The sequence below is a fragment of the Pteropus alecto genome, unplaced genomic scaffold, assembly GCF_000325575.1.
Source record: "Pteropus alecto unplaced genomic scaffold, ASM32557v1 scaffold70, whole genome shotgun sequence".
In the NCBI taxonomy this organism is placed as follows: domain Eukaryota; kingdom Metazoa; phylum Chordata; class Mammalia; order Chiroptera; family Pteropodidae; genus Pteropus; species Pteropus alecto.
Genome location: NW_006431912.1, coordinates 2,234,429 through 2,256,910, shown reverse-complemented (window position 1 = coordinate 2,256,910; position 22,482 = coordinate 2,234,429). Strand labels below are relative to the sequence as shown.

The following is a 22,482-nucleotide window of genomic DNA, read 5'->3' as shown; positions in this document are numbered from 1 at the left end:
CCGGCCCCTCCAGCTTCTGTGTTCTGGAGTCTGACCTCTGTGTCCGGGAGAGAAAAGACCTGATCCGTAACCCTAAGGCCACTCACACCTTGTAATGCTCCCCCTTCGCTGCCCTCCGGGCAGGGCGTGTCTCTGTCCTGCGTGTCTCTTGTGGTGACACTTGAGGTTCTTTCTAACGGTGCCCTGAACAGAGGTGGATTTCCTTGGCCACATTTCCGACCCCTGGCGTTTCTGTTTCTGTCAGCACCCACCTAAATGAGGAGTTGACCTGGTTGGATGGTCTGAAGATCCTTTGCTGACCCCGAAGGTCAGAGGTGCTGTCTTTTCTCCTGGGATAAGAGCTTTGGTATTCAGAATTCTGAGAGGTGTACTTGATTTCCTTATGACTTGGAGCAATTAATTTTAGTGATTGCTGTTTCAAAGGATTACCATAATGAAATAAGTGGTGACCATTTGGTATATCCATTGCAGGTTTTTAAACAGCTTTCTATGAAAGCATAATGATAATTTTGGAGGAAGGGACTTCGCTCCTTGGTCTGTCACCATGTCTTGGCCACATCTTGGGAATTAGTCTCATTGTTCTGTGCATCCTGATAGTTATCCAGGAGAAGATGGGAATTAAGATCCAAACTCTCATTTGGCTAGAATTGTATATGTGGAAGAGATGAGGACGGTGGGACAGTGGGAAATAGTTTCCTTTTCTTTCTAGAGCCAGTTACACTATGGCCAGTGGAGTCAAGCCAGAGCTAAGAAGGCCAGCTTCTAAAAGAAGAAATCATGGTTAGGGCAGATGGTTCTTTACTTTTTTATTTGACTCATAAGGTACTTTGAGAATCTGATAAAAATTATCTCCTTTTTACAGAAAAGTACACATGCCACATACTCATGATATTTTACATATGAATTCAGTAGACTTGGGGAATCTGTGGCATCGTTTCATTATGCTTAATACAAGCATTTACTTGCTCACAATTCTGTGGGTCAGCAGTCTGAGCTGAGCTTATGTCAGTGGTTCTTCTATTGGGATCACTCATGTGCCATCATCATCTATTTGGTGACTTGACTAGAACTGGTGGTTTAAAATGGCCACTTGACTTGATTCTGGCTGTTAGCTGGGCCAAGTGTCTTCACATAGGGTCTCATGATTCCTACATAACCATATGTTATGGTAAATTTGGAGGTTCTTTTATGCGAGTGCCAAATAATAGGAAAACTTGATGGCAATATCTCCAGTAAATATTAAGTGAATAAATTCATTTTAAAAAGTTACTTTTTCTTTAGAGCGTGAAGCTTGAAATATAAAAATTTCAAGACTCCATCTATTATTAAAGCAGTCTTCTAAATAGAAAAAATTGCATTGTTTTACGTATTCGAGGTGTAATAACCATTAATGAAATCAGTCAATTACTAAATGCCTTTCTCTTATTTTTCTCTTAGTGGAATGAAACGGTTGAACTTTTTCGCGCTAAAATGCCATTACGAAAACATCGCTGTCGTTTCAAAAGTTATGAACATTGCTTCACAGCAGCTGAAGCTGTGGATTGGTTACATGAGCTGCTGAGGTGCAGTCAAAACTTTGGCCCCGAAGTGACCCGCAAACAAACTGTCCAGCTGCTTAAAAAATTCCTGAAGAATCATGTTATTGAAGACATCAAGGGAAAATGGGGTCAGGAAGATTTTGAAGATAATGGTCACTTGTACAGGTAATGGCAACCAGTAAACCCTCAAGGGGAGCAGTACAGGAAGGAGGAGTGGATCTGGTCAGAGTCTGTTGAAACTTCCTCATGTGAAGGGATATACCTTGTCCATGGAGTGATACTTCTTGTGGTTTATTGAGTGGATAACTGAATGTGTTATAATAGAACGGATTGCAATGTTTCTTGGCTTCATAGAGCATTTCATAGCAGTCTTTTGTTGCAGTGATTTTTCAGTAAGGAAATCTTTTCATGCCTTTTGTACACCCAAGAGACGGACTGTACTTCTAGAGAATCTAAAATGAGTGAAATGATAGCTCTGGGTTGGGCCTTTGTGAGCAATTAGAATGTATATATTCAGGGGGTTAGTGGCAGAGTGTGTCTGATCTTTAAGCAGAGCTCAAGGTTCATATGAAGAATTGTACTGTAATTCCCTGATGTATCAGATTAACCTTGGCAATTCATGTCTGCTTTCCATCAAAGATTTTTGCTCATGTTTCAGTGCTATTTTATGATTGGACACTTACCACCAGATAATCTGAGGGAAATGGACTCTGCTTTTACTTCCATTCCCACTGCATGCTAGGCCGTTATTGCTGGAGGTGGAAGGATCTACCTAATATTCAGGAAATGGGAGAGGACTAACGAGGGATGAAGTCACACAAGTTCAGGAAAGAGGAATTGCTGACTTATCTACAGAGAGGCCTACCAAAGTGCTAAGAAACAGGGGATTAAAAAAAATGGAGAAAATGGACTCTTAATATTTGCTTTTTTTTACTCCAATAGAAAAATAAAGAATGTTCTTACAACACATTTAATGAGGGCATTTTGCGGCCACTGGAACACTTGGTTTTGAGCATTGAAAACCTGATTTTTCATACCTGAACCATTTCTTTGGCTTCTCTGAGACTAGGTACTGAGAAGGGCTGCAGAGCAGGGAGAGGCGGGTCGCCATTGTCAAGGCTAGGACCAGACATTGTTGTACATTTAGAATCTAATTCCTCATGGAGTTTCATTAGCAATCTTCAGCTTCTAGATATCAAGATTGTTATTTGGGCAATTAGTCGTCTCTCCATTTGGCAGTTATTTCTGGCTTGCTGATCCAGCTTTTAATTAAAATTATGGGTGATTTTAGCCTATTTGAGACCATAGTGCTTATTACAATCAAGCAGTAGAAGCAGCAGCCCTGGTTTCACGTGCTGTGCTTCATTGGGGATTCTTGAGTGATTATTTCTCCTGGGAAACTAATTGCTTGTACACCATCAAGATTTAGCCAGCAAACTTCTAAAATATTCCCTGGATGAGCAACTTCCAATCTGTTCTCTTTTGACCTTAAATTGGGTAGCTCTCATGGAGTCCCATGAGGCTTTAAAAGTCATCAGAATTAAAACAGGATCAGGCCCTAGGAGCAACCACCCAGCACTTACTGTTCTCTTCAATATGAAGACTTCCTCATGTATTCCCCTTTAAAAAAACAGAGTGTACACACAGATTAAGTTGGTCCATGAAATAATGATCCTCCCCCACCCCCCAGTTTCTCTTATATAAAACTTGTGAGTCATAAAGGGGGCCGTATTTTCTTTCATTATTTACCACATGAAAACTCAGCTTTCCATTTTCCTGAGTGGAATTCTGTAAGTTAACCCCTGATGTTTGATGTTCTCAGATTAATCCAGGATGAAATCTATGTAGACGTGTAAATCACCTGTTAAGGAGCATGCGCCTTGATTTGAGAGTAAGCTGATGAATGTGGAGGCAGCTGTAGCACCCTTACAGCTTCTGGGACTGGCGCTGAGGTTCGTCATGGTTACATGCTAGTGCTCCAGGGAAGAGTGAGGGCAGGCTGCCCTACTTGCTCTAGTTCCAACTGCTTTTTGTAGTTGAATTATAATTATAATAAAAGGCAGACTGGGGGGGGATTAGGACCTAGAGGCAGATTAGATTTGAAAATAGGTGGAAAGTCAGTAAGGGGAAGAAATTCCAGAATGTGCTTCTAAATAACAAGCTTTATGGAAGAGGAACCTTTTTAAGTATTATCAAGAGGGCTGGAACAGACAGCTGAGAGTTCTTGCTGGGAAAAAAGGAACTAAAATTTTACAGCACCTGTCATGTATCAGACTTGTTACATAATTGTCATTTAACTCAACATCTGTAGATGTAGATGGTATCCTATTTTAAAGATTAGGAAATTAATAAGACCAAAGTTACTAATTTTTCCATAGCCACTCAGCTAATAGTGAAAGAGTTAGGATTTGCTTTGAGGTCTCTTTCTGAAGTCTGTGTTCTTGTGGTACGCCAGACAGCCTTCATTTCACAACATGAGATTGGCTTAGCTTCTTAAATGAATTAGTGAGTGAATGAGTAAATACACAGAATAATAAAACAAGAAACATTTGGTGTAGTCAACATGTGTTTATACACAGAATTCTAGTAATGTGTTAAGTACTATGTAATACATATTAAATGATCAGCTGTCTTGTTCAGGAAGTTCTCAAGTAAAGGAGGTAAGGTAAAAATCAGCCTAAATGTTTTTATAAGTATCTCAGGGGATAGGTAGTTTCCTGGGTCTGTGAGTTACAGAAAGACATAGTTAGACAAAGCAACATGAAATATAAAGGCTCTTATAGTATTTTTAAAATACAGATTGTATATACACATGTATGCTGGAGAATTATAACAGAGATGATGAGTTAAGCTTTTTTTTTAGAATGTGTCAAATTTTATTTTTAGTTTTAAAAAAATGTATGTCATGTTTGTTTTGTGACTACATGTACGTTCTAATACTATTAACTAGAAGGAGTTCTGGATTTGATGCTAGTGAAGACTATAGTTCACTGAAGAGTCCTCATAGTTGAGTCTGAGGTTGTCATCTGGGTCTAACAAAACTTCATGGCCCTAGACTTCTAATGAGAGCCAGTTGTATACTACTTTGTACTATTGTAAGAAATTTCAGTTTATGAAGCAGCTTCCCTTCCACGATCTCATTTAATCTTCATGACAGCCCTGTGAGGAAGACAGGTAGATATTCATCCTCAGAGAACCAGACACTTTTCTCTTTGAAGCATCTAAATAAAACACCAGGAATGTTCTATTTAAAGAAATTCCAAACTGATCATTGAGTCTGCCTATTAATGTATGTGAACAGACAATTATATAGAATTATTTAAACCTAATATTATGGGTTATATAAAAATTGAAGTGTGTATTATGATAATTGCTCGTTTGGGACTATTTAATAAAGAAGGTGTCGGCCTAGCATAGATCTTTAGTATGCTGGGGTCCCTAGTCTGGGGCCTGCACCTGGCTCTTGACCTGTTCTTACTAGTGATACAAACCCTGGTGGCTACTTGTAACCCAGAAGGTGTTCATGGTTTACAGAGAGAAATTCACTGGCTCAGCGGCAGTGGTTGAGAGCTAATGTATAGAAATTGTTTTAGGAACCTCACCTTTAAGTTAATGGACTATTGGCTCCCTCTAGTGGAATTCTTTATTTTTTCAGTAAAGCTTAGAATGTGTGCCTGTGATTTTTGTTTTTGTTTTTTTTTGTTTTTACTCAGTTCATCAGGTCATAGATTCTTGTCCTCTAATAGCTGGATAAGTTCCTTAGCCTGTCTGGCATCAGCTTTTTCATCTATAAAATGACAAGGAGGGACTAGATCTTTAAGAACGTTTTAAATTCTAAGCTCTTAGGATTCCAAATATTAAATACATATCACATGTATTCCTCAGTCCAAGGCAATAAAGGAGATAAAAAAGAAATATGACATGATTCTTCTCCTCCCTAACTTTGCAATCTCTTTTGATAGAGTATTCATATGTGGAAAAAAATAAATGGCAGAACCAAGGTAGTATTTAATTAATTAACCAAGATTAACCTTTAACAGTAAATTACACGGACAGTCTTTGAGTTCTGTCTCATTTTTGTCTTTCAATTTTGTGTATTTTGTGAAGGTAACATTTTCATGTGGTTTAAAATTTACAAAGTACAAATGATTATGTGCAATGAAATGTTTCTCTTCCACCTCTCTTCCCTCGCCACTCAGTTCCCTTACCAAGAGGCACCTAATATATTAGCTTCTAAGGCAATGTCTTAAAAAATTTTGAACCTGAAAGTCTTTAGATAGGGCAAACCCACTCTAGTTGCCCACACTCTCACCATTTACCTACATTATACCAGACTGTATCATGATTATGTTGTCTGCCTGCCGGTGCAGGAATTGTGTCTGTGACTCGGTGTGCACTGGAGTGTTTTGGGACCTCATGGAGGAGCAGGTGGAGGACTTCAACCTGGGTCTTAATAATAAGGGATAGGAAGGGAAGTGATATTTCACATGACAGGGATGGTGAGACCAAGGCTTTCAGTCAGAAATGCATGTCAGCTTTACTGGGAGAAGAGTGGGGATGTGGCTTGGCAGGAGAAGTTTTAGGTTTAGGATGTCCGAGGGATGCATTTGGTGGAGTATTTCTTAAATACCTGGCTATAGAGTAGATTTTTATTTTAAGAAGACAAAGCAGCCAACGTTAGTGTTTTGCGTAGTGACAAAGTCTGTGTTCTATTGAATAGTAGTAATAGGATAGACATGGGACTTTTTACTGCCAAGCATTCTAAACTTTCCTATTTTGTGGGATTCTTGTTTGTATGAGCCTTGGTGGGAGGCAGAGCCCTGTCTCCACCAGTGGAAGTCTAGTAGGTGAGACACTTCCTCTTCCTGCCCCTTCTATTTGTAAGCTTCCAAAGTAGAAGTGGGGGAGGCCAGATAAATGTTTTATGTGAGAGAATCAGAAAGCATAGTCTAGTTAAGCATTTTTATGCGACTTGTGTCCAGTCAGCGTTTTACCAGTCGCTTGATTAATACTTACGTTCTGGCCTTTTCTTAGAGCTATTCAGTGGTTTTGCTTTTTTGGGGGAGAGTGGGGGCCTTGGGTTCAGTGTTAATTAGATCCTCACATATGCTGCTTTTCCCTGTCCTCCTCTCTTCCTGCTTCCTTTTCCTTTCTCAAGCATTGTGGAGTGCCTGCTATAGCCACACCGCTAAACACTTTGGATGCGTGACCTTATCTTTAGAGTTACAGTTTAGATAGGAAGACAGATAAATCAGAATTCATTGTCACAAATGCCATTATAAGGATGTGAATTTAGTGCTATTGGAGGACTGAGAAGTCAACCGTACTTGAGGAAGTCAGAGAATATCTTATTCAGAAGTAACACTTGTGTTGTGTCTTGCATCAATAGGTGTTTGCTAGACAAGGAAGGGAGAGAGGTCGATCAAGGTAGAGGGTTATAAAAGTTCATTCATGAGCGAACTTGAAGGATGTAAGAATATCTTAGGTGTCATTATGTTGGGAGTGATGGTGGATAAGTCTATGAAAGAATTTGCTTTTATCTATGTCCCAGCAAAATGCCTATTATTTATTGAGAAAGTAGTTCAAAGGTGAGTAAGTGAAGAGTTTCCTTTTAACTGGAAGGAGTTAAGCAATAATCACTCCACCTTTATTCCTTAATTAAAGAAGTTCAGTCACTTCTCCTATCAAAAAAAACTGTGGTTAAGTATAGCACAAGCTCAGTAATGGAAGGGATATAATGAACAGGGTTTGGAGTGAGGCAGGCCTGGGTTTGAATCCTAGCTCTGAGTTACTGATACCCACATGATCTTAGGCAAATTGCTTACACTCTGAACCACCGTGTCCTCATCTACAAAGTAAGGATACTAACATTCCTGTCTGGAGGGTATCTCTGGTCCCATTGGACCAGGGATCAGCAAGCTTGTTCTTTGAAGTGCCAGATAAAAATGTTTGTGGATCACACAACTTCAGTCACAACGGCCTGACTGTTGTAAGGTGAAAGCAGCCATAGACATGTAAGGGAATAGGTGTGGCTGTGTTCCAGTACAACTCTACGTATTAAAGCAGATTTGGCCTGCAAGCCATGGTTCCTCATATCTGCAGGAGACTAAGTTACTTAAGGGCAAGAATTGTTATTAATTCTTATGTCTTTGTTACTTAGTGGTATCTGATACATAGTAGGTACCTGACTTCACAAATAGCTGAGTACAGATTAATAGAAGATTCTGTTAGTTCAGGCCCTCTGAGAAGAGAAGGAGATACCAAGATGGAACTGGATATGCAAGAGATTTAAAGCAGGGATCCCCAACCCCTGAGCCACGACTGATGCCAGTTCGTGGCCTGTTAGGAACAGGGCTGCACAGCTGGAGGTGAGTGACGGGCGAGTGAAGCTTCATCTGTATTAGGAGCTGCTCCCCAGCACTAGCATCACAGCCTCAGCTCCACCTCCAGATCATCAGGCATTAGATTCTCATAGGAGCACCCGTCCCTGGTGCCAAAAAGGTTGGAGACTGTTGATTTAAAGCCAGGGTGTGGGGACACCTGGAAAGGATAAAGAGGAAAGGAATAGGAGTTAGGGTGAGTCTTCAGACTGTGATGCAGGTCAAACCGCTGTGAAATAGAGAGGGAAAGAAGAATCCGGTAGGAAGGGCCTCTGATCACAGGTGTACAGTTCTGAGAAAATCTTGGCCAGACTCATGGGGAGTCCTTGGGCAGAGGTTGCCTGCCAGAGGAGTCCTGTGTCTGCTGGTATGATTGGCCTGGCTCCAGAACCCCCCACGGTGCTCATTCATGTGCTGGCAGCATCCGGGGGGAAGCATGAAAGGTACAGCAGCGAGAGCTTGGAGGATGTGAGCTTCTTGAAGGGAGACATGGGCTTTGTACTTTCATGGCCAGCACAGTCCATTTCTTGTGCTACAGATCTTCTCCACTCATGCTCATGGGGCTTTCTTCCTGAGACGAAATGTAAGAGAATTTACTTGGAAGAATACAGCCCCCATTGCTGCAGCTAGTCTCATGGCTACAACCCTCTCCCTTCTCCACTGGAAATTTCCTCACCCTCAGCTGTCACCTTGGCAGGCTCTGGGTGGCTTACCTGGTAGTGTGACCCAACAGTCCATTTTTGAGAGTTAGGATCCTTGATAATCATGCACTTCTTAGGCCGATATTTCTGTACATGCTCAATCACAATTACAGTGGGACAAGAAAATACCAAGAGTTGCCATGGGTACTCCTCCCTGCCCTGATAGGGTGAGAGCAGCCTGCCTTCTTCCTGCTGGTCAGGGTCAGTTACTCCTGCCATGTTAGTGATTCTGTTTTTGGATCTGCCACAAAGAATCCAAAGTCTCTGCTGTGTCTCCTGGAAGAGTACTTTTTAGGGGACAGGACCTCCAGTTGTGGGGATGAGTCACTGGGAGGGGTGGTGAGTAGGGCTACTCCTGCTTTGACCTCGTGGTTCCTGGGCCATGTGTTCATACGTACATGGGACATAGCACCGTACGAGTCCTGTACGTCCAGCTTGTCTCCAGTACAACACTGTCTTGATTGCAGTAGGTTTATGATAAATCTTGAAATCAGGTGGTGTGTCCTCCAACTGTATTCTTTTCAAAATCGTTTTAGCTATTTTAGTTCTTTTGCCTTTTCATAAAGATTTTAGAATCAACTTGTTTATAAAAATTTCTGTTGAGATTTTGAATGAAATTGTGTGGAATCTGTAGATCAGTTTGGGAGATTTGACACATTAACAGTTGGGTCTTACAAATCATGAACATGGTATTTCTCTGTTTATTTACATTTTTAATCTCTCAGCAGTGTTTTTAGCTTTAAGTATACAGACTCTGCACAAGAGTTGTTAGATTGAGATCCAAGTAGTTCATAGTTTTTGGTGCTGTTGTAAAAAGTGATAGTTTTCCCTATAAATCTTGCACATTTTAAAAAAGTCATAAGTAGTTTATATATTCTGATGCAAATGGAATTTGCTTTCTAAATAGTTTTACTAATCTAAAGTAGGAGAGTCTTTCAGATCAGACCACATCTCTCTCCTCCTTAAAAACACTCATTTGATCCTTTACTCATAATGGAATTGTGATTCATATGGAATAAGGGACAGTTGCTGATGTGGGAGTTCAAAGGCTTCTTTAATTTGGCAACTAACTATTTTTCCAGCTTCATCTCTCACTCTCCTTCCCTCAAAAACTTTACGTTTCAGCATTTAAGTGATACGGTACTATGGAGCACTGCTAGGCTAGAAAAATATGTTCGATGGGTACAGATCCCAGTAAAACCCAGCACATTGTCATGGGTTTGCCTACCCAGGGGTTTCTGGGAAATGGCAGTCTCAGAGAGGTCGACTCTACAATAATCACTACCGGGTTGGCTTTTTTATACAAAGGCTTTAGGTTATGTACTAAGGCAAAGAGGCAGGCAGGCAAGGCTGTAGAAGCTGCCAATTTCTGCTGATGCTGAAGTAATAGTTTAGTATATATTACAGAAAGGAGTTTAAATAATTGTGCCCTCTGTTATTTATGAGTCAAATTTATGAAGATTATAAACTATGTTTTCCTTGTGGTTTAGATGCCCTAGAATATTTTTACTGATTGATTAGTTAATAAATTCTAATTTGTTTCAAGTAAGTTCATCAGAGGACAGTAGTTCTGGTACAGATTATTTTCTAATTGTTTTTTTTTTCCAACCAATATTTGATGATAGATGTGGCAATAGGAGACCTGAGTTGTTTTGTTGTATCACTAGCTGTGGCCATTTCCTGTAATGGTATCGCTTTTTCAGTGTTCAAATGTGGAGTTTTTACTACATTATTTCTAAGGGTCTTTTTAATTCTAGAATCCATGATCATAATGTTAAGATTAAATTTATAATTTTCAAAGCAAAAACAAGCAGCCCACTAGAGGGAGCTCTGTTCTTAATATTCACAAACAATTTTATTTGAAAATATATCTTTCACAGAAGAATGTATAATTGTATCTGAACAATTTATATAAAAATGATACAGCAGATATCTGTTTACCCATAATTTGCATCTTCTCCTCAGAGATCATCAATATCTTGACTTCTGTCTTAATCATTCCCTTGCTTCTCTTTCTTGTTCTTAACACTTACGCTTGTATCCTTAAACAAGATATTGATTTGTTTCTGAAATGTTTTTCTCTGTTTTTAACTTTATGTAAAAGATATCAAAGAGTATATATTCTTCTGACTTGTTCTTTTATTTCTCATGATTTTTGAGATTCATCTATGTTGATATATTTAATTATATAGTTCATGGAATTTTCTCGTCTATATTCTATTCAATTTTATCACTATACCACAATCTATCTACTTATTCTCCTGTTAGTGGCAGTTTGGGTTGCTTCTAGTTTTTTTGCTGTTATAAACAATGCTGTCATGAACATTTATGGACATGTTTCCTTTTGCACATGTGGATGTTTCTTTAGTATACACAGAGTTACCGATGAGTGGAATTAGGTTAGAAGATATGTTCAACTTTACTAGGTGATGCCAAACTGTTTTCCATGGTGGACGTGCTAATTTTTCTTTGGTAGTGGAAAATATTTGATATTGACTGGCTTAAATTTTTACCAATCTGGTAAATGTGAAATGCTGTCTCCTTGTGATGTTATTTTGAATTCCTTTGATTACTGATGAGATTGAGTATCTTTTTATATTTTTATTCATCATTCCTGATTCCATATATGGAAATGCCTGATTCATGTCCTAGGCCTTTTTCTATAGGATTTTTTTTTTTTCTTATAAATTCTTAGGAGTTTTAAAATAATATATTCTGGTTATTAATCTTTTGTCAATTTTATGGATTGCAAAGATCTCCCATTTTTTCACGTTGTGATATTTTGGTGAACAGAAAAGTTTTAATGTAAGTGAATATCAATTTTTTTATGCCGTGTTTTTTATATCTTGATTAAAATGAGTCCCTTCATTACTCAAGCTCAGAGAGAGATTTGCTTATATTGTGCTTTAAGTTTTAGGATTTGGTCCATGATTTTTATTCATAGTATGAATTCAAGATTGTTCTGGTTTTGTATTGTTGAGAAACAGTCTACCCCAAACTTTAATGGCTTAAAACATTTTATTTTGCTCATGGGTTTTGTGTCAAGAATTTAGAAAGAGCTCATCATCTGGTAGTTTGCCCCTTAGCCACAAAGCATCAGTTGGGCTAGAAAATTGGCTTCTTTCTCTGCTCACAGACATGGCGCTTTTGTGCTTCTTGGCCCTTCTCTCTTTCTATGTGGGATTTCATCCTCTGTGGAACTCCACATGGGTTGTGCTTCTGGTTGCATGATGGTCTTAGGGTAGTCACTGTCTTTCCATTGTGCTGGCTTCCAAGAGGTTGTTTCCCGAGACTGAGCATCCCAAGAATAAGTATTTCCAATAGGCCAGGAGAGAAACTGCCAGGCAGCTAAGATCTATGTCTGGAAATGGCAAAGCATCACTTCTGCCGTATTCTATTTGTCAAAGCAATCGCAAGGCCCATCGCATTCAAAGGAGTAGAGAAAGCTGTTGCTGGGGAGTATCGAAGTCACGTTCTGGAAGAGCATACGGGATGGAGATTTTGTTGTGACCATCCTTGGAAAATACATGCTGGCCACAACAACATTTATTTGCAAACTATATTCACTCCCTGCATCAAGACTCCCCAAATCCATTCCATGTTTGCATCACATTTAACAATCACTGTCCCGTAACACTTCTAAAATGCAGTTGAACATAGGTCTGCCATTCCTTGATTGGGGCACAGTTGTTTCTTGGGAGTGATTCTGTGTGGTTCTTTCCTAACTCTGCCTTCTGGGTTCTTCGCTCTGCATTGAGTCATTCTTCCCTTTCCACAAGAGCTGATATATGTTTGCTGTGGAAGGGCTTTCTCAGATACTTCCTGCTAAGAGAAACTTGAGATTATTGACTTTTCTTTTCATTTTGAACTGTTTCTTTTTTTTATCCAAGTGGATGGTGATTCTGCTAGTACTGTTGTTTTAAAATGCTGTGCCTTTTCTATGAATCTTATTGTGGTTTAGTCCATTAGACAGAAGTCTTACTCATAAATCTCTTTGAGACAGGCTCTTCTTTGCCTTGGGTTGCTTATAAGTCTGCTGTGGTACAATACCCTTAAGATTCTTACACTGTTAATTTAAGCAACATGGTTCATAAGACACTGCTTTAAATCTTTCTGAGGTTACAGCAAAAGTCTTACAGCCACACACTTGTAACTACCCTGAGACCATATTTTACTAGAACCATCTTGAATTTGATATTTGCTTTAAGGCCATTTTTACTTTGAGAATGTTTTGCTGGGAGAAATTGGAGAAGAGAAATAGTTTTGGTTTTGATTCAAGGTATGACTCTTTTATATTTCCTCTAAATTCTGCTTGAAAACGGAACAGTTTCTTCTTTAGTTCATCTCTCTCTATCTGTATCTTGTTATCGAGACTAAAAGAAACCAGTTGGCAGTGTCAGCATTCATCCTGGAAAACCCCCTTGCCAGATTCGCCTTTTGTATTTTCCATGTTATTGCAGGTGACAGTTTTAACTGAACTTTATGCCACTACATAACAGGTGTCTTTTCTACAGCCTCCAATAACAACTTCCTCCCCGTTAGTCCAGCCTCCACTAACAATTCTCCCTGAGGCCCTTCAGGTCTCCACTCACTGCCTGGTCTTGATGCCACAAATTTCTGTTCTGATTATCTTTTGTTGTGTAAAAAACTTAGTGGCTTAAAACAGTCTTTATAAATTTTACATATTTTTTGGATCAGGAATTTGAATGGGCTTTGTTGGGTATCAGCTGGGGCTGCTGAGGCTAAAGAATCCACCTCCATGATGACTGCTTCATTCCCAGGTCTGGAGCTTAGTGCCCCTTGACCTCAGTTTTTTTTTCCATGCAGTGTCTTATCTTTTAGGGCTTCTTCTTGTTGCATGTTGGTCTCAGGGTAGTTGCACTGCTTCCATGATGGCTGGTTTCCAGGAGGGAGCTTTGCAAGAATGAGTGATACAAGACTGAGAGTTCCAAGAGACAAGAAGAGAGTTCAGGCCAGTTAAGGGCTAGTGCCCAGCACTGCCACGCTGTCATTTCTGCCATTTTCCGTTTATCTAAGCAATTAGAGAGGAGGACTCACCCATAATCAGAAGAGTAGAGGTAGTGGCAAGATCACGTTGTAGAAGAGCATGCGGATGGGGAGGTACTATCGTAAAACATCTTTGGTGCTGTTACAGGGATGCAATTTCATTTTTCCCAAATGGATATCCAGTTGGACCAGAACTCTTATTGAACCATCTATACTTTCTTATTGATCTGTAATGTCTGTTCTGTCATCAGTCAGATTTCTAAATATATGTGTGTGTTTGGTTTGGATTGTCTGTCTATGCCCGTGGTTTTCAACTGGGAGCCATTTTTCAGGGGACAACGAAGACATTTTTGGTTGTCACACTTTGAATGGGATGCTACTAGCATTTAGGGGATAGAGGCCACGGATGCTGCTAAACATCCTGCAGTGCACAGGACAGCGTCCCACAACAAAGACTCATTTGGCCCCAAACGTCAGTAGTGCTGAGGTCGAGAAACTATGGCTTGTGCCATCAGTATTACCCTACCATATTATCTTATCTTAATTAGACTTGCTAGCTGGTAGGGCAAGTCCCCGCACTTTGATTTTCTTTTTTAAGAATGTCTTGATTATTTTTAGCCCCTTGCATTTCCATATAAATCTTAAATCAGTTTATCATATTTCATGAAAAACTCTTTATATTTTGATTGGAATTTCACTGTAACTCTATATCTTTATAAGGAAAATTGACATTTTATGATATTGAATCTTCTTATTCACCAACATGATGTATTTTTCTATCAACTTAGTTCCTTAATGTCTTTTAATAAAATTTTATAACTTTCTTATTAAAGTGCTTGCAAATCTTTTGTGCAAGATTTCCTCTCTTGGCCAGTTAGTTGTGAGACTTTTAATATGTTGCTTTCCTCCTTTGGGTCTTAATTCCTCCAAGGGAAAGTGTGACATTTGTTCTAGACCATCCCTAACAAGCTTTCAAGGCCAAGATGACGTGGTTAAAATATTAGAATTAAATTGAATACTTTCAATGCACAAAATAAAAGTAGTCCACTAGAGAGAGCTCTTCCGCATTTCTTCTCCGGCCAGGTTGCCAGACTGCTGTGAAGAAACCACATCTGCTATTGATAGCTGCAGATGTTAGGCAAAGACCTCATCTTCTTAGGGTGGAGGAAGAAAGCGACTGTCTGGGATCTTTCCTGTCACAGTTCTCCACATAGGAAATTCAGCTTTGGTCTTTGGAAGATACTATAATTGACCCTTGAACAATTAGAGGAGTGCTGACGTCCTTTCACTCGAAAGTCTGTATAACTTTTGACTCCCTCAAAACTTAACTATAGTTATCCCTCAGAGTCCATGGGAGATTGATTCCAGGACCCCTGCAGATAACAAAATCTGGCGATGCTCAAGTCCCTCATATGAAATAGCACAGATAAATTCATACAGTTGGCCCTCTGTATCCACAGATGCAAAAGTATCTTTCAGTTATGGTTGGTTGAATCCACAGATGCAAACCCAGGCATATGGGGGCGACTGTATATTTACTGAAAAAAATTCATGTGTAAGTGGACCCATGGAGTTCAAACTAGTGTTGTTCAAGGAGCAACTATACTTGTTTCTGGGTGTGGAAATTCAAGAAACACAACTTGAATGTAAAAGGAAATTTATAGGTCATCCAATTTAATTCTTTCATTTGACAAATGAATAAACTGTGATTTAGAGATGCTGTTACTTTCCAAAGGACCTACAGTTTGTGAGAAATTCAAGGTTTGAAACTTAGGCCCACACATTTTCACACTAGTTTAGGGAATGGGGAGGGGAGGGTAAGCAGTGGGCAGTGGGTATTAGTGGTGGGGCAGGGGGTCGGGATTGTGTTTAATTTTTAAAGGACTGAAAGGTGGGTGGTCTGTGAATTCCCTGGAATTATATTGCAGTATTACATGTGAATGTGAGAGTGTGTGTAGTGACTTTGTGTGTGTGCGTGTGCATGTGTACACTCATACATGCTATACTTTGGCTAGAAATAGGACTTTTGTTGTGATTATTGGCTTCTAAGAAACAGGGTTGAATTTTTCTCTAAGCCAGCCTCTACTTACAAACTGGGATAACTTTCACTGGCTTCAGAATTTCATTTAATATATAGTTTGGAATCATTTGGAAATAATCATTTGGTAGCTTAATACCAAAAATTTAAGCTATCTTTCAGTTTATCTTTATCTGATTTAATGATTTCCAGACCTCATTTTTTTCTTACTGACTCAAAACTGACCTTTTGAAGTGCAATCATTGAATATTCTTTTCAGAGAAGATGAAACTCAACTTCTCTCCATCAGTCATCTGTTTTTTCAAGTCTATTTTGACTGTTTCTGAAACATTTTTCCATAGTACTCTTATTATTTGTGATTCTCCTGATTCATCCTGATAAAACTTTCTTTGTAAACTATAGACATTTTAAAATTTTTTATTTCTGCATTTGCATTAGGAATAAATTCTTTATCAATCATTTGAATTATTTTTCTTGTGGATATCATAAACAAGATTTTAAGCTTTTATTTTGGCTTGATAAAAAATTAACAGTAAGAACTAGAGTTCTTGCATTGCTTTCTCAATGTAATGCAGTGCAGTGTATTGTTTTCTAACAAGCTAATAGAAAAAGATCCTCTGAGAAAAATATGTATTTAATTACCTTTCTCTTCTTTATTGCATATGGTCTAGATCAGCTTCAAGAGAGTTAGATTGTATTTAAGCCTCAATGTATGAGTCTAGGAGTGATACATCAGAGGGATAGGAAGAGTGAAGGAGTACTGAAAGGCAGAATAAGGATATTGGACAGCTTTCTACCTCTTCCAAGATGGATTTCTCGACCAAAGGCAATCTTAGTGTGTTGAGTGTTCTATGGAAGGAGGATTAATCTTCATTGGAAATAGTTACAAAAATGAATATTAGGTCAAATAATTTGTATGCTAATATACTCTTCCTCAGCAAATATTATTGAGGACTTATCAATAATTTCTCTTTGCATACCTACCATCTGTAAATTTCAGCTAGGGTTATGAGACAGTAAGGATTCGCGCTGGGTGAAAAAAGTGGCTTACCCAAGAAACATCCCATTAAGAACACATTTAATCATGAAAGTCAAATGATAAGAGAACAGGTTTTATTTACTTAAATGCCACATGTTTGATTCCTATTTTTCTTCATAAATGTTATTTGATGGGCATGATGAATGAATATGTTTAAAAAATCATATATTGTTGGGTACAGTTAGCTATGCATAATGATTTGATTAAGTACGAATTCATTTATTATCTGAAGTTTGCTTTGTATAAATTCTCAGGGATATAAGAAGTGGGGACTATTGTTAAAATATCTGTCTTCTACTGACTGTAATTTTCTTCTTGGTTTTAGATTTCCTTCTTCTTCACCCCTGAAACCATATCCAAAGAGGCCCCCATACCGAAAGGATGTTATTAAGTTTCCAGAATGGAATGACCCTCCACCGGGCACATCACAAGAGAATATCCCAGTGAGGCCAGTTGTGATGGTGAGTGCCATTACTAAAAGACTGAGGGCTAGCAGCAGGGAGAAATAAGTATTAGTCTGTGAACACCAGGCTTAGCCCAGTTCTTTCTGTCAGTTCCTTATGAACAATCATCTGAAAGTGCTTCAAGACAATAGCTTACCTGTCAACAGCTGAGAGACCAGAAACAAAGAAAGACTGGCTTTTGCATTATTTCAGTCTCGCCAATTGATATTTTGGCTGAATATGTGGTAACTGTTTTCATGTGTTGCAAGCAGTTTTCTGTTAAAATTCCCTTATAATCTCCTTTTTCTTTCCGTTTTATAATTTACTCTTTTCCTTCTTTGTCTCCTCCTCCTAAACTTTGTTATAATTATTACCACTTGAGAATGAGAAGGTTGGGGCATGGAGTATTATGGAATGAGCCCTACAATAAAATATGAACAAAGGTGGATTCTACTAGTCTTGGGAAACCCAAGCTCGTTGTAGGATAAACTCCTTTTGGGGAGGCATACTTTTTCCTTAAAACATCCTCAGTAGAAGACTATCAAGATTGAAATAATGCTAAATAATAAAATACAGAGAAAAACTCTTTTATGGCAGTTTTTAATAATTGTACTAACACTAATATTGTAAGTTAATTTAGTCTCATAGGACTAGATGTCCAACTCAGACTTTTGTTTGAAAAGATTTGATGAAACATTTTTAGGCAATGTAATTAAAAATAAAAAATTTCATCTGAAGAGGCTGTATTATATCTCAGTTTGGCGAGAATAGTTAAGCAGCTTAGGCTTTATCAAAGATAAGTCAAGAAAAAGAATGGCACTGGGACAGAAGTGGGGACTCCACAAGAGCTTGCAGATTTGTCAGGGACAATGATGAATTTGGTTTTAAATGTGTTTGATGATAAAGTTGGGTTGTATTAAATGGAAGTGTCTAATAGGCAGATGGAGATAAATGCTCTGGAACTTAGAGGAGAGGTCACGTTTGGAAGTCAGCAAAGATTTATTGTCTCCTGCGTGCCAAGCATTGTGCTAGGCTCTGCAGATACAGTAATATGTGATACAGTTTTTGGTCTAAAAAGGCCCATCGTCTGGTGTAGCATACAGTACAAAAATCGATAATTAGAAAACAAAGTGGAACTACTCTGATGAAAGAATGAGCACAAAAGGGGTTTGAGGACTATTTAATTCATTACTAATGAGGAGTACTTAATTAAGGTTTAGTGATAGTTTCTCTCCTAGAGAAAATTAAAATATAAGTTCCATAAGATAAGGTACACTTTTTTTGCACATTCATATTTAGACACTTAATATGACCTCATCAGTAGAGTAGTTATTCAACAGACTTTTTTTTTATTATAAGTTCACCCAGTGTTGTTTATACAAAAAACATAAAATCTCATATTAAATTAATATATATGTATTTTATCAATATAATAACTTCCTTTTTCTATTCTATTTAGTTATGGGAAGTTGTAATATTCCTGGTATTACTGTTAGGAAAACCAACTGCTCATTTGCACACTTTAATGCACTGATGACAATGACTTTCATCTTCCATTTTCAGTTTCAGAATATTTTCAGGACTCCTGAAGTGGTATATCAGTGTCTTGATTCATCAACCATTCCCTCCACCCCCGCTAAGGTCTATCATTTTCCTGGTCATCTGTATCTACATTTCTTTTGATAATTTTTCTCATACTTCTTCCTTAAGTGAAGTGGTAGAGGTTTGAAAGCTCCCTGCTTGTTATAATTCCACTAAAGCCTAGACTCCTGCTTCTTGAGGATTGTCCAAAGAAAGAATGGCAGAGCAAGATCTGTTTCCTCAGTTTGGCCTTGGTATAGGTTTTAGACAGATGATGTTAATAGTCAGTAAAGAAACAGTTTATCTTTCTTAAAGAACTTGAGCTTATCATTCATTTCTTCTTTCTTACTTTCCCTCTTTCTGTCTCTGCCTCCACTGTGCTTGTTGGTTTTTATTTTTCTTTTGTCTCAACTTCTCTCTTGCCTACCCATTACGTCAAATAAATGAAATGCGTAAAATTATTTCTTGTGTTTGCCGTGGAAAGTGAGACTGTGGGCTCTGGAGCCAGACTGCTGGGTTTGAATCTTGGCTTCTCCACTTACCAGCTAACTGAGCTTGTTTCTCTGTTTCACTGTTTGTGTCTCACTTTTGTTTTCGGTGGAACTGGGATGATAATTCTTCTCTGGGGTAAGGTTGCTGTGAGAATCAAGTGAGTTCATATCTATAAAGTGTTTAGAATATGCCTGCCACACAGGTACTTGGTAACTTAACTACCGTTTCTGTTATTATGTATTTAATAGAATTGTTTATAGGCAGAGACAGATGAAAAAAAATTACCCATAATATCATCCAGAGAGAATTAACATTAACATTTTTCTTGTATATCCTGTCTCCCATGCATATTTTTAACACTAAAATGAGACCATGCTGAGCTTTTTTGTAACCTGTGTTCTTCACTTAGAACACTGTTATGCCCATTTTGTGTGTTATCAAACATTCAATATTATTTTAATAGCTGGACCATATCTAATAAAAAAGTAATATATTTTATTTATTAGAAGTAGATTTGCTAGGCAAATGCAACAACTTATATGCCTGCCTTGAAAAATAAACACCTAATTTAGATCCTTTAAAAAAATTCACAAACTCATGTGACCTTCGGCTTCTTTTGTAATTCAACAGTTCTCCAAAAATCAAACCAAAAACCAAATCAAAAAACAACTTTCCAGCTCCTTTTTTTCAAATCAATAAGATTTTTTTATAATGATGCTTTTGCAAAAAAACTACAGAAACTCTTCGTAAATGATTTCTCATGTTTTGCCTTTAAAAATTCAAAGCTTGTCTCTGTGATTACCAAAAGGAAGTTTTAAGACTATGTCTAGTAGCCTAAATGTGAGAAGGGAGACACTAAGAATGTGGAACTGGTAAAGCTGCGTGACTTTGAGCAAGTTATTTTATCTCTCCGGCATTAGTTTTTCTCCTTGCCATTTCCAGCTGTTCTGTGGAGCTCGTGTTTTACTTGCCTCCTGCAGAAGCCTACGATCTGGGTGCTGCTATCTAACATTGTACTTACTTGACTTTTGCTTACAGAAAATAGAGAATTCTTGAATATAATATAATTTAATCTTAAACGATCATTCAGTTTGGACAGGGTGTGAATTTGTGTAGGTATTCCTTGACTTAATTTTGAATTAATAAAATTTTATTTCATCGCTACTTCACTGATTAGTTGAAGCTCCCACAGGAAAAAAAATAGCCACTTAATGTCCTGCTTATTGTCATAGCTCCTTTGCAGTTCTTGAATATTCGCTTATAATATGACTTGATCTTTAAGAGTTATACTTTATTTCTCTGCAGCCCATACAAAAACGTTAGTTTATATTTCTTCTTCTTTAATATCAAATTACAATAACTAAATAAAAGAAATTTCTCTTTATAAGGTACATAAATGTCTAACTACTATGCTATACACCGGAAACTAATACACTATTGAATGTCACCTGTAATTGAAAAAAATGAAAATAAATAAAATGAAATAAAAATAAATATCTCTTAAACCAATAAATGCTGGAATTATGGGGGGAAACATACCTATAAAACTGTACCACTGTCTACTGAAATATTTATTGTCTCTCTTGCTCTCCCCCTCCGCCCCACCACCACCCTGTTAGAATTCTGAGATGTGGTACAAGCGTCACAGTATTGCTATTGGAGAGGTACCGGCTTGCCGTCTCGTCTGCCGCAGACAGCTGACAGAGGCCAATGTGGAAGAGATATGGAAGTCTATGACGTTATCATAGTATGTGCATTTGATATTGGTGAAATCTTTCAGTGGTTTATTTTTTAATTTGCTTCTCCCCTATTCTCTGCATATTTAATTTTTCTGAAATTATGTATAGAAATCTTGACTTTGATTGCATTATTTGCAGTTATGCTGCTTATCAAATATGATTTAACTGAATTCTGGGAATTTTCTGTTGTCATATAATGGCCAAGAATAGAAATTTGAAAGTTCTTAACTTTCTATTAACACCAAAATCTTAAGCTTAATGAAACACATAACAGGAAAATTTGATCTTTTAGGTTTTTGTTGTATGACAGGTAATTAAAGTTAATGATATAGCAAGTTATTTTCCCACAAAGATGTACTATTAGCAATTTCTCATTATTGGATAAACCAATTTTTGTTTCTGTGATATCTTTACTCATAAAATCATTTTTCTTGATATTCATTGTATTACGTTATTAACTTAGTGAAGCAATATGATAATTGCCAAAGGATATCTTTTAGGTTTGTTCTGTCATTCTCAATATCTAGTTTTTTTGCCCCACAAAGATTGGGTAAAATGTATGAAAACAATGCATTTTAAAGATTGATCGTTTAGTGTGCCGGGTTTTTGGGTAAGTAATGATTTTTTAAAAATTAATCTAATTAATTATTATTTGCCTTTTAGTTTACAGAAAATCCTTGGCTTAGATTCTTTAGAAGAAGTTTTAGACGTTAAACTTGTCAACTCCAAGTTCATCATCCATAATGTATATAGTGTGAGCAAGCAGGGAGTTGTTATCCTTGATGACAAGTCAAGTAAGTGCACAAAAATCACTTGGTTTCTAGTTGACTCAATATGTTGGCTGTACAGGTCTATCGCCTTCTATTTGACTCTTCTCTAGGTCCTAAATAAATTTGCCCTCTCATTAAATATAGCATTCTCTCAGTTCCTAATACCTCTTAACTAATTGTCTAGATTAAAGAAATGTTATAGAAAGATAAATATTCTGGAGTGAAAACCTCAGCAGAATCCATCCAGAGGCTAGTTCAGTGTTAGCCACACTGGGCACGAAGTGGTTCTATATTATCTCTGGAAAATCTCTAAAGAACGAGTAGGTTTAAGACCTAACGGAGAGCTTGAGTCACTTTTTAGGTGGGTCCCGTGGTATGATTGATTTTAAGTTCTCATGGACCTTTTTATTATGATGTCTCTGTGTCAGGTTTTCTGGGATGCTCTTGGTTTATGTCATTTTTTTCTTTTTAATAAAAGTAGCTCTTTAAATGTTGAAGGTGCTTTAATTTTTTTTATACCCTTTCTTCCGAGCCAGTTTACAAATCAGGAAGAAAAGCATTTAGCAGCCACCTATCTTGGTTTTTCATTTGTGAAAATATAGTCAACATACCTGTAAGTGGGTCAGAATCCTCAAACTGATTATATAACTTCCTTCCCCTAAATAAGGGATGGGTTAGAATTGAAGGGGCTCTTTGATTGCTTCTTCCTTTCTTCACACCCTTGATTTTGGAAATTAGCTGAAACTAGATGACT

The 22,482-nt window shown here is 37.7% G+C and overlaps 1 protein-coding gene across 1 annotated transcript in view; it reads left to right on the top strand.

Moving 5' to 3' along the window:
• The window catches only part of DEPDC1B (DEP domain containing 1B), a 52,398-nt gene that overhangs the window by 455 nt on the left and 29,461 nt on the right, over positions 1-22,482 (top strand). Inside the window, exons 2-5 of the mRNA XM_006906046.2 lie at positions 1,438-1,703; positions 17,029-17,164; positions 20,839-20,966; positions 21,622-21,752. Coding sequence (XP_006906108.1) covers positions 1,438-1,703; positions 17,029-17,164; positions 20,839-20,966; positions 21,622-21,752 — 661 coding nt within the window. The remainder of the gene's footprint in view (positions 1-1,437; positions 1,704-17,028; positions 17,165-20,838; positions 20,967-21,621; positions 21,753-22,482) is intronic.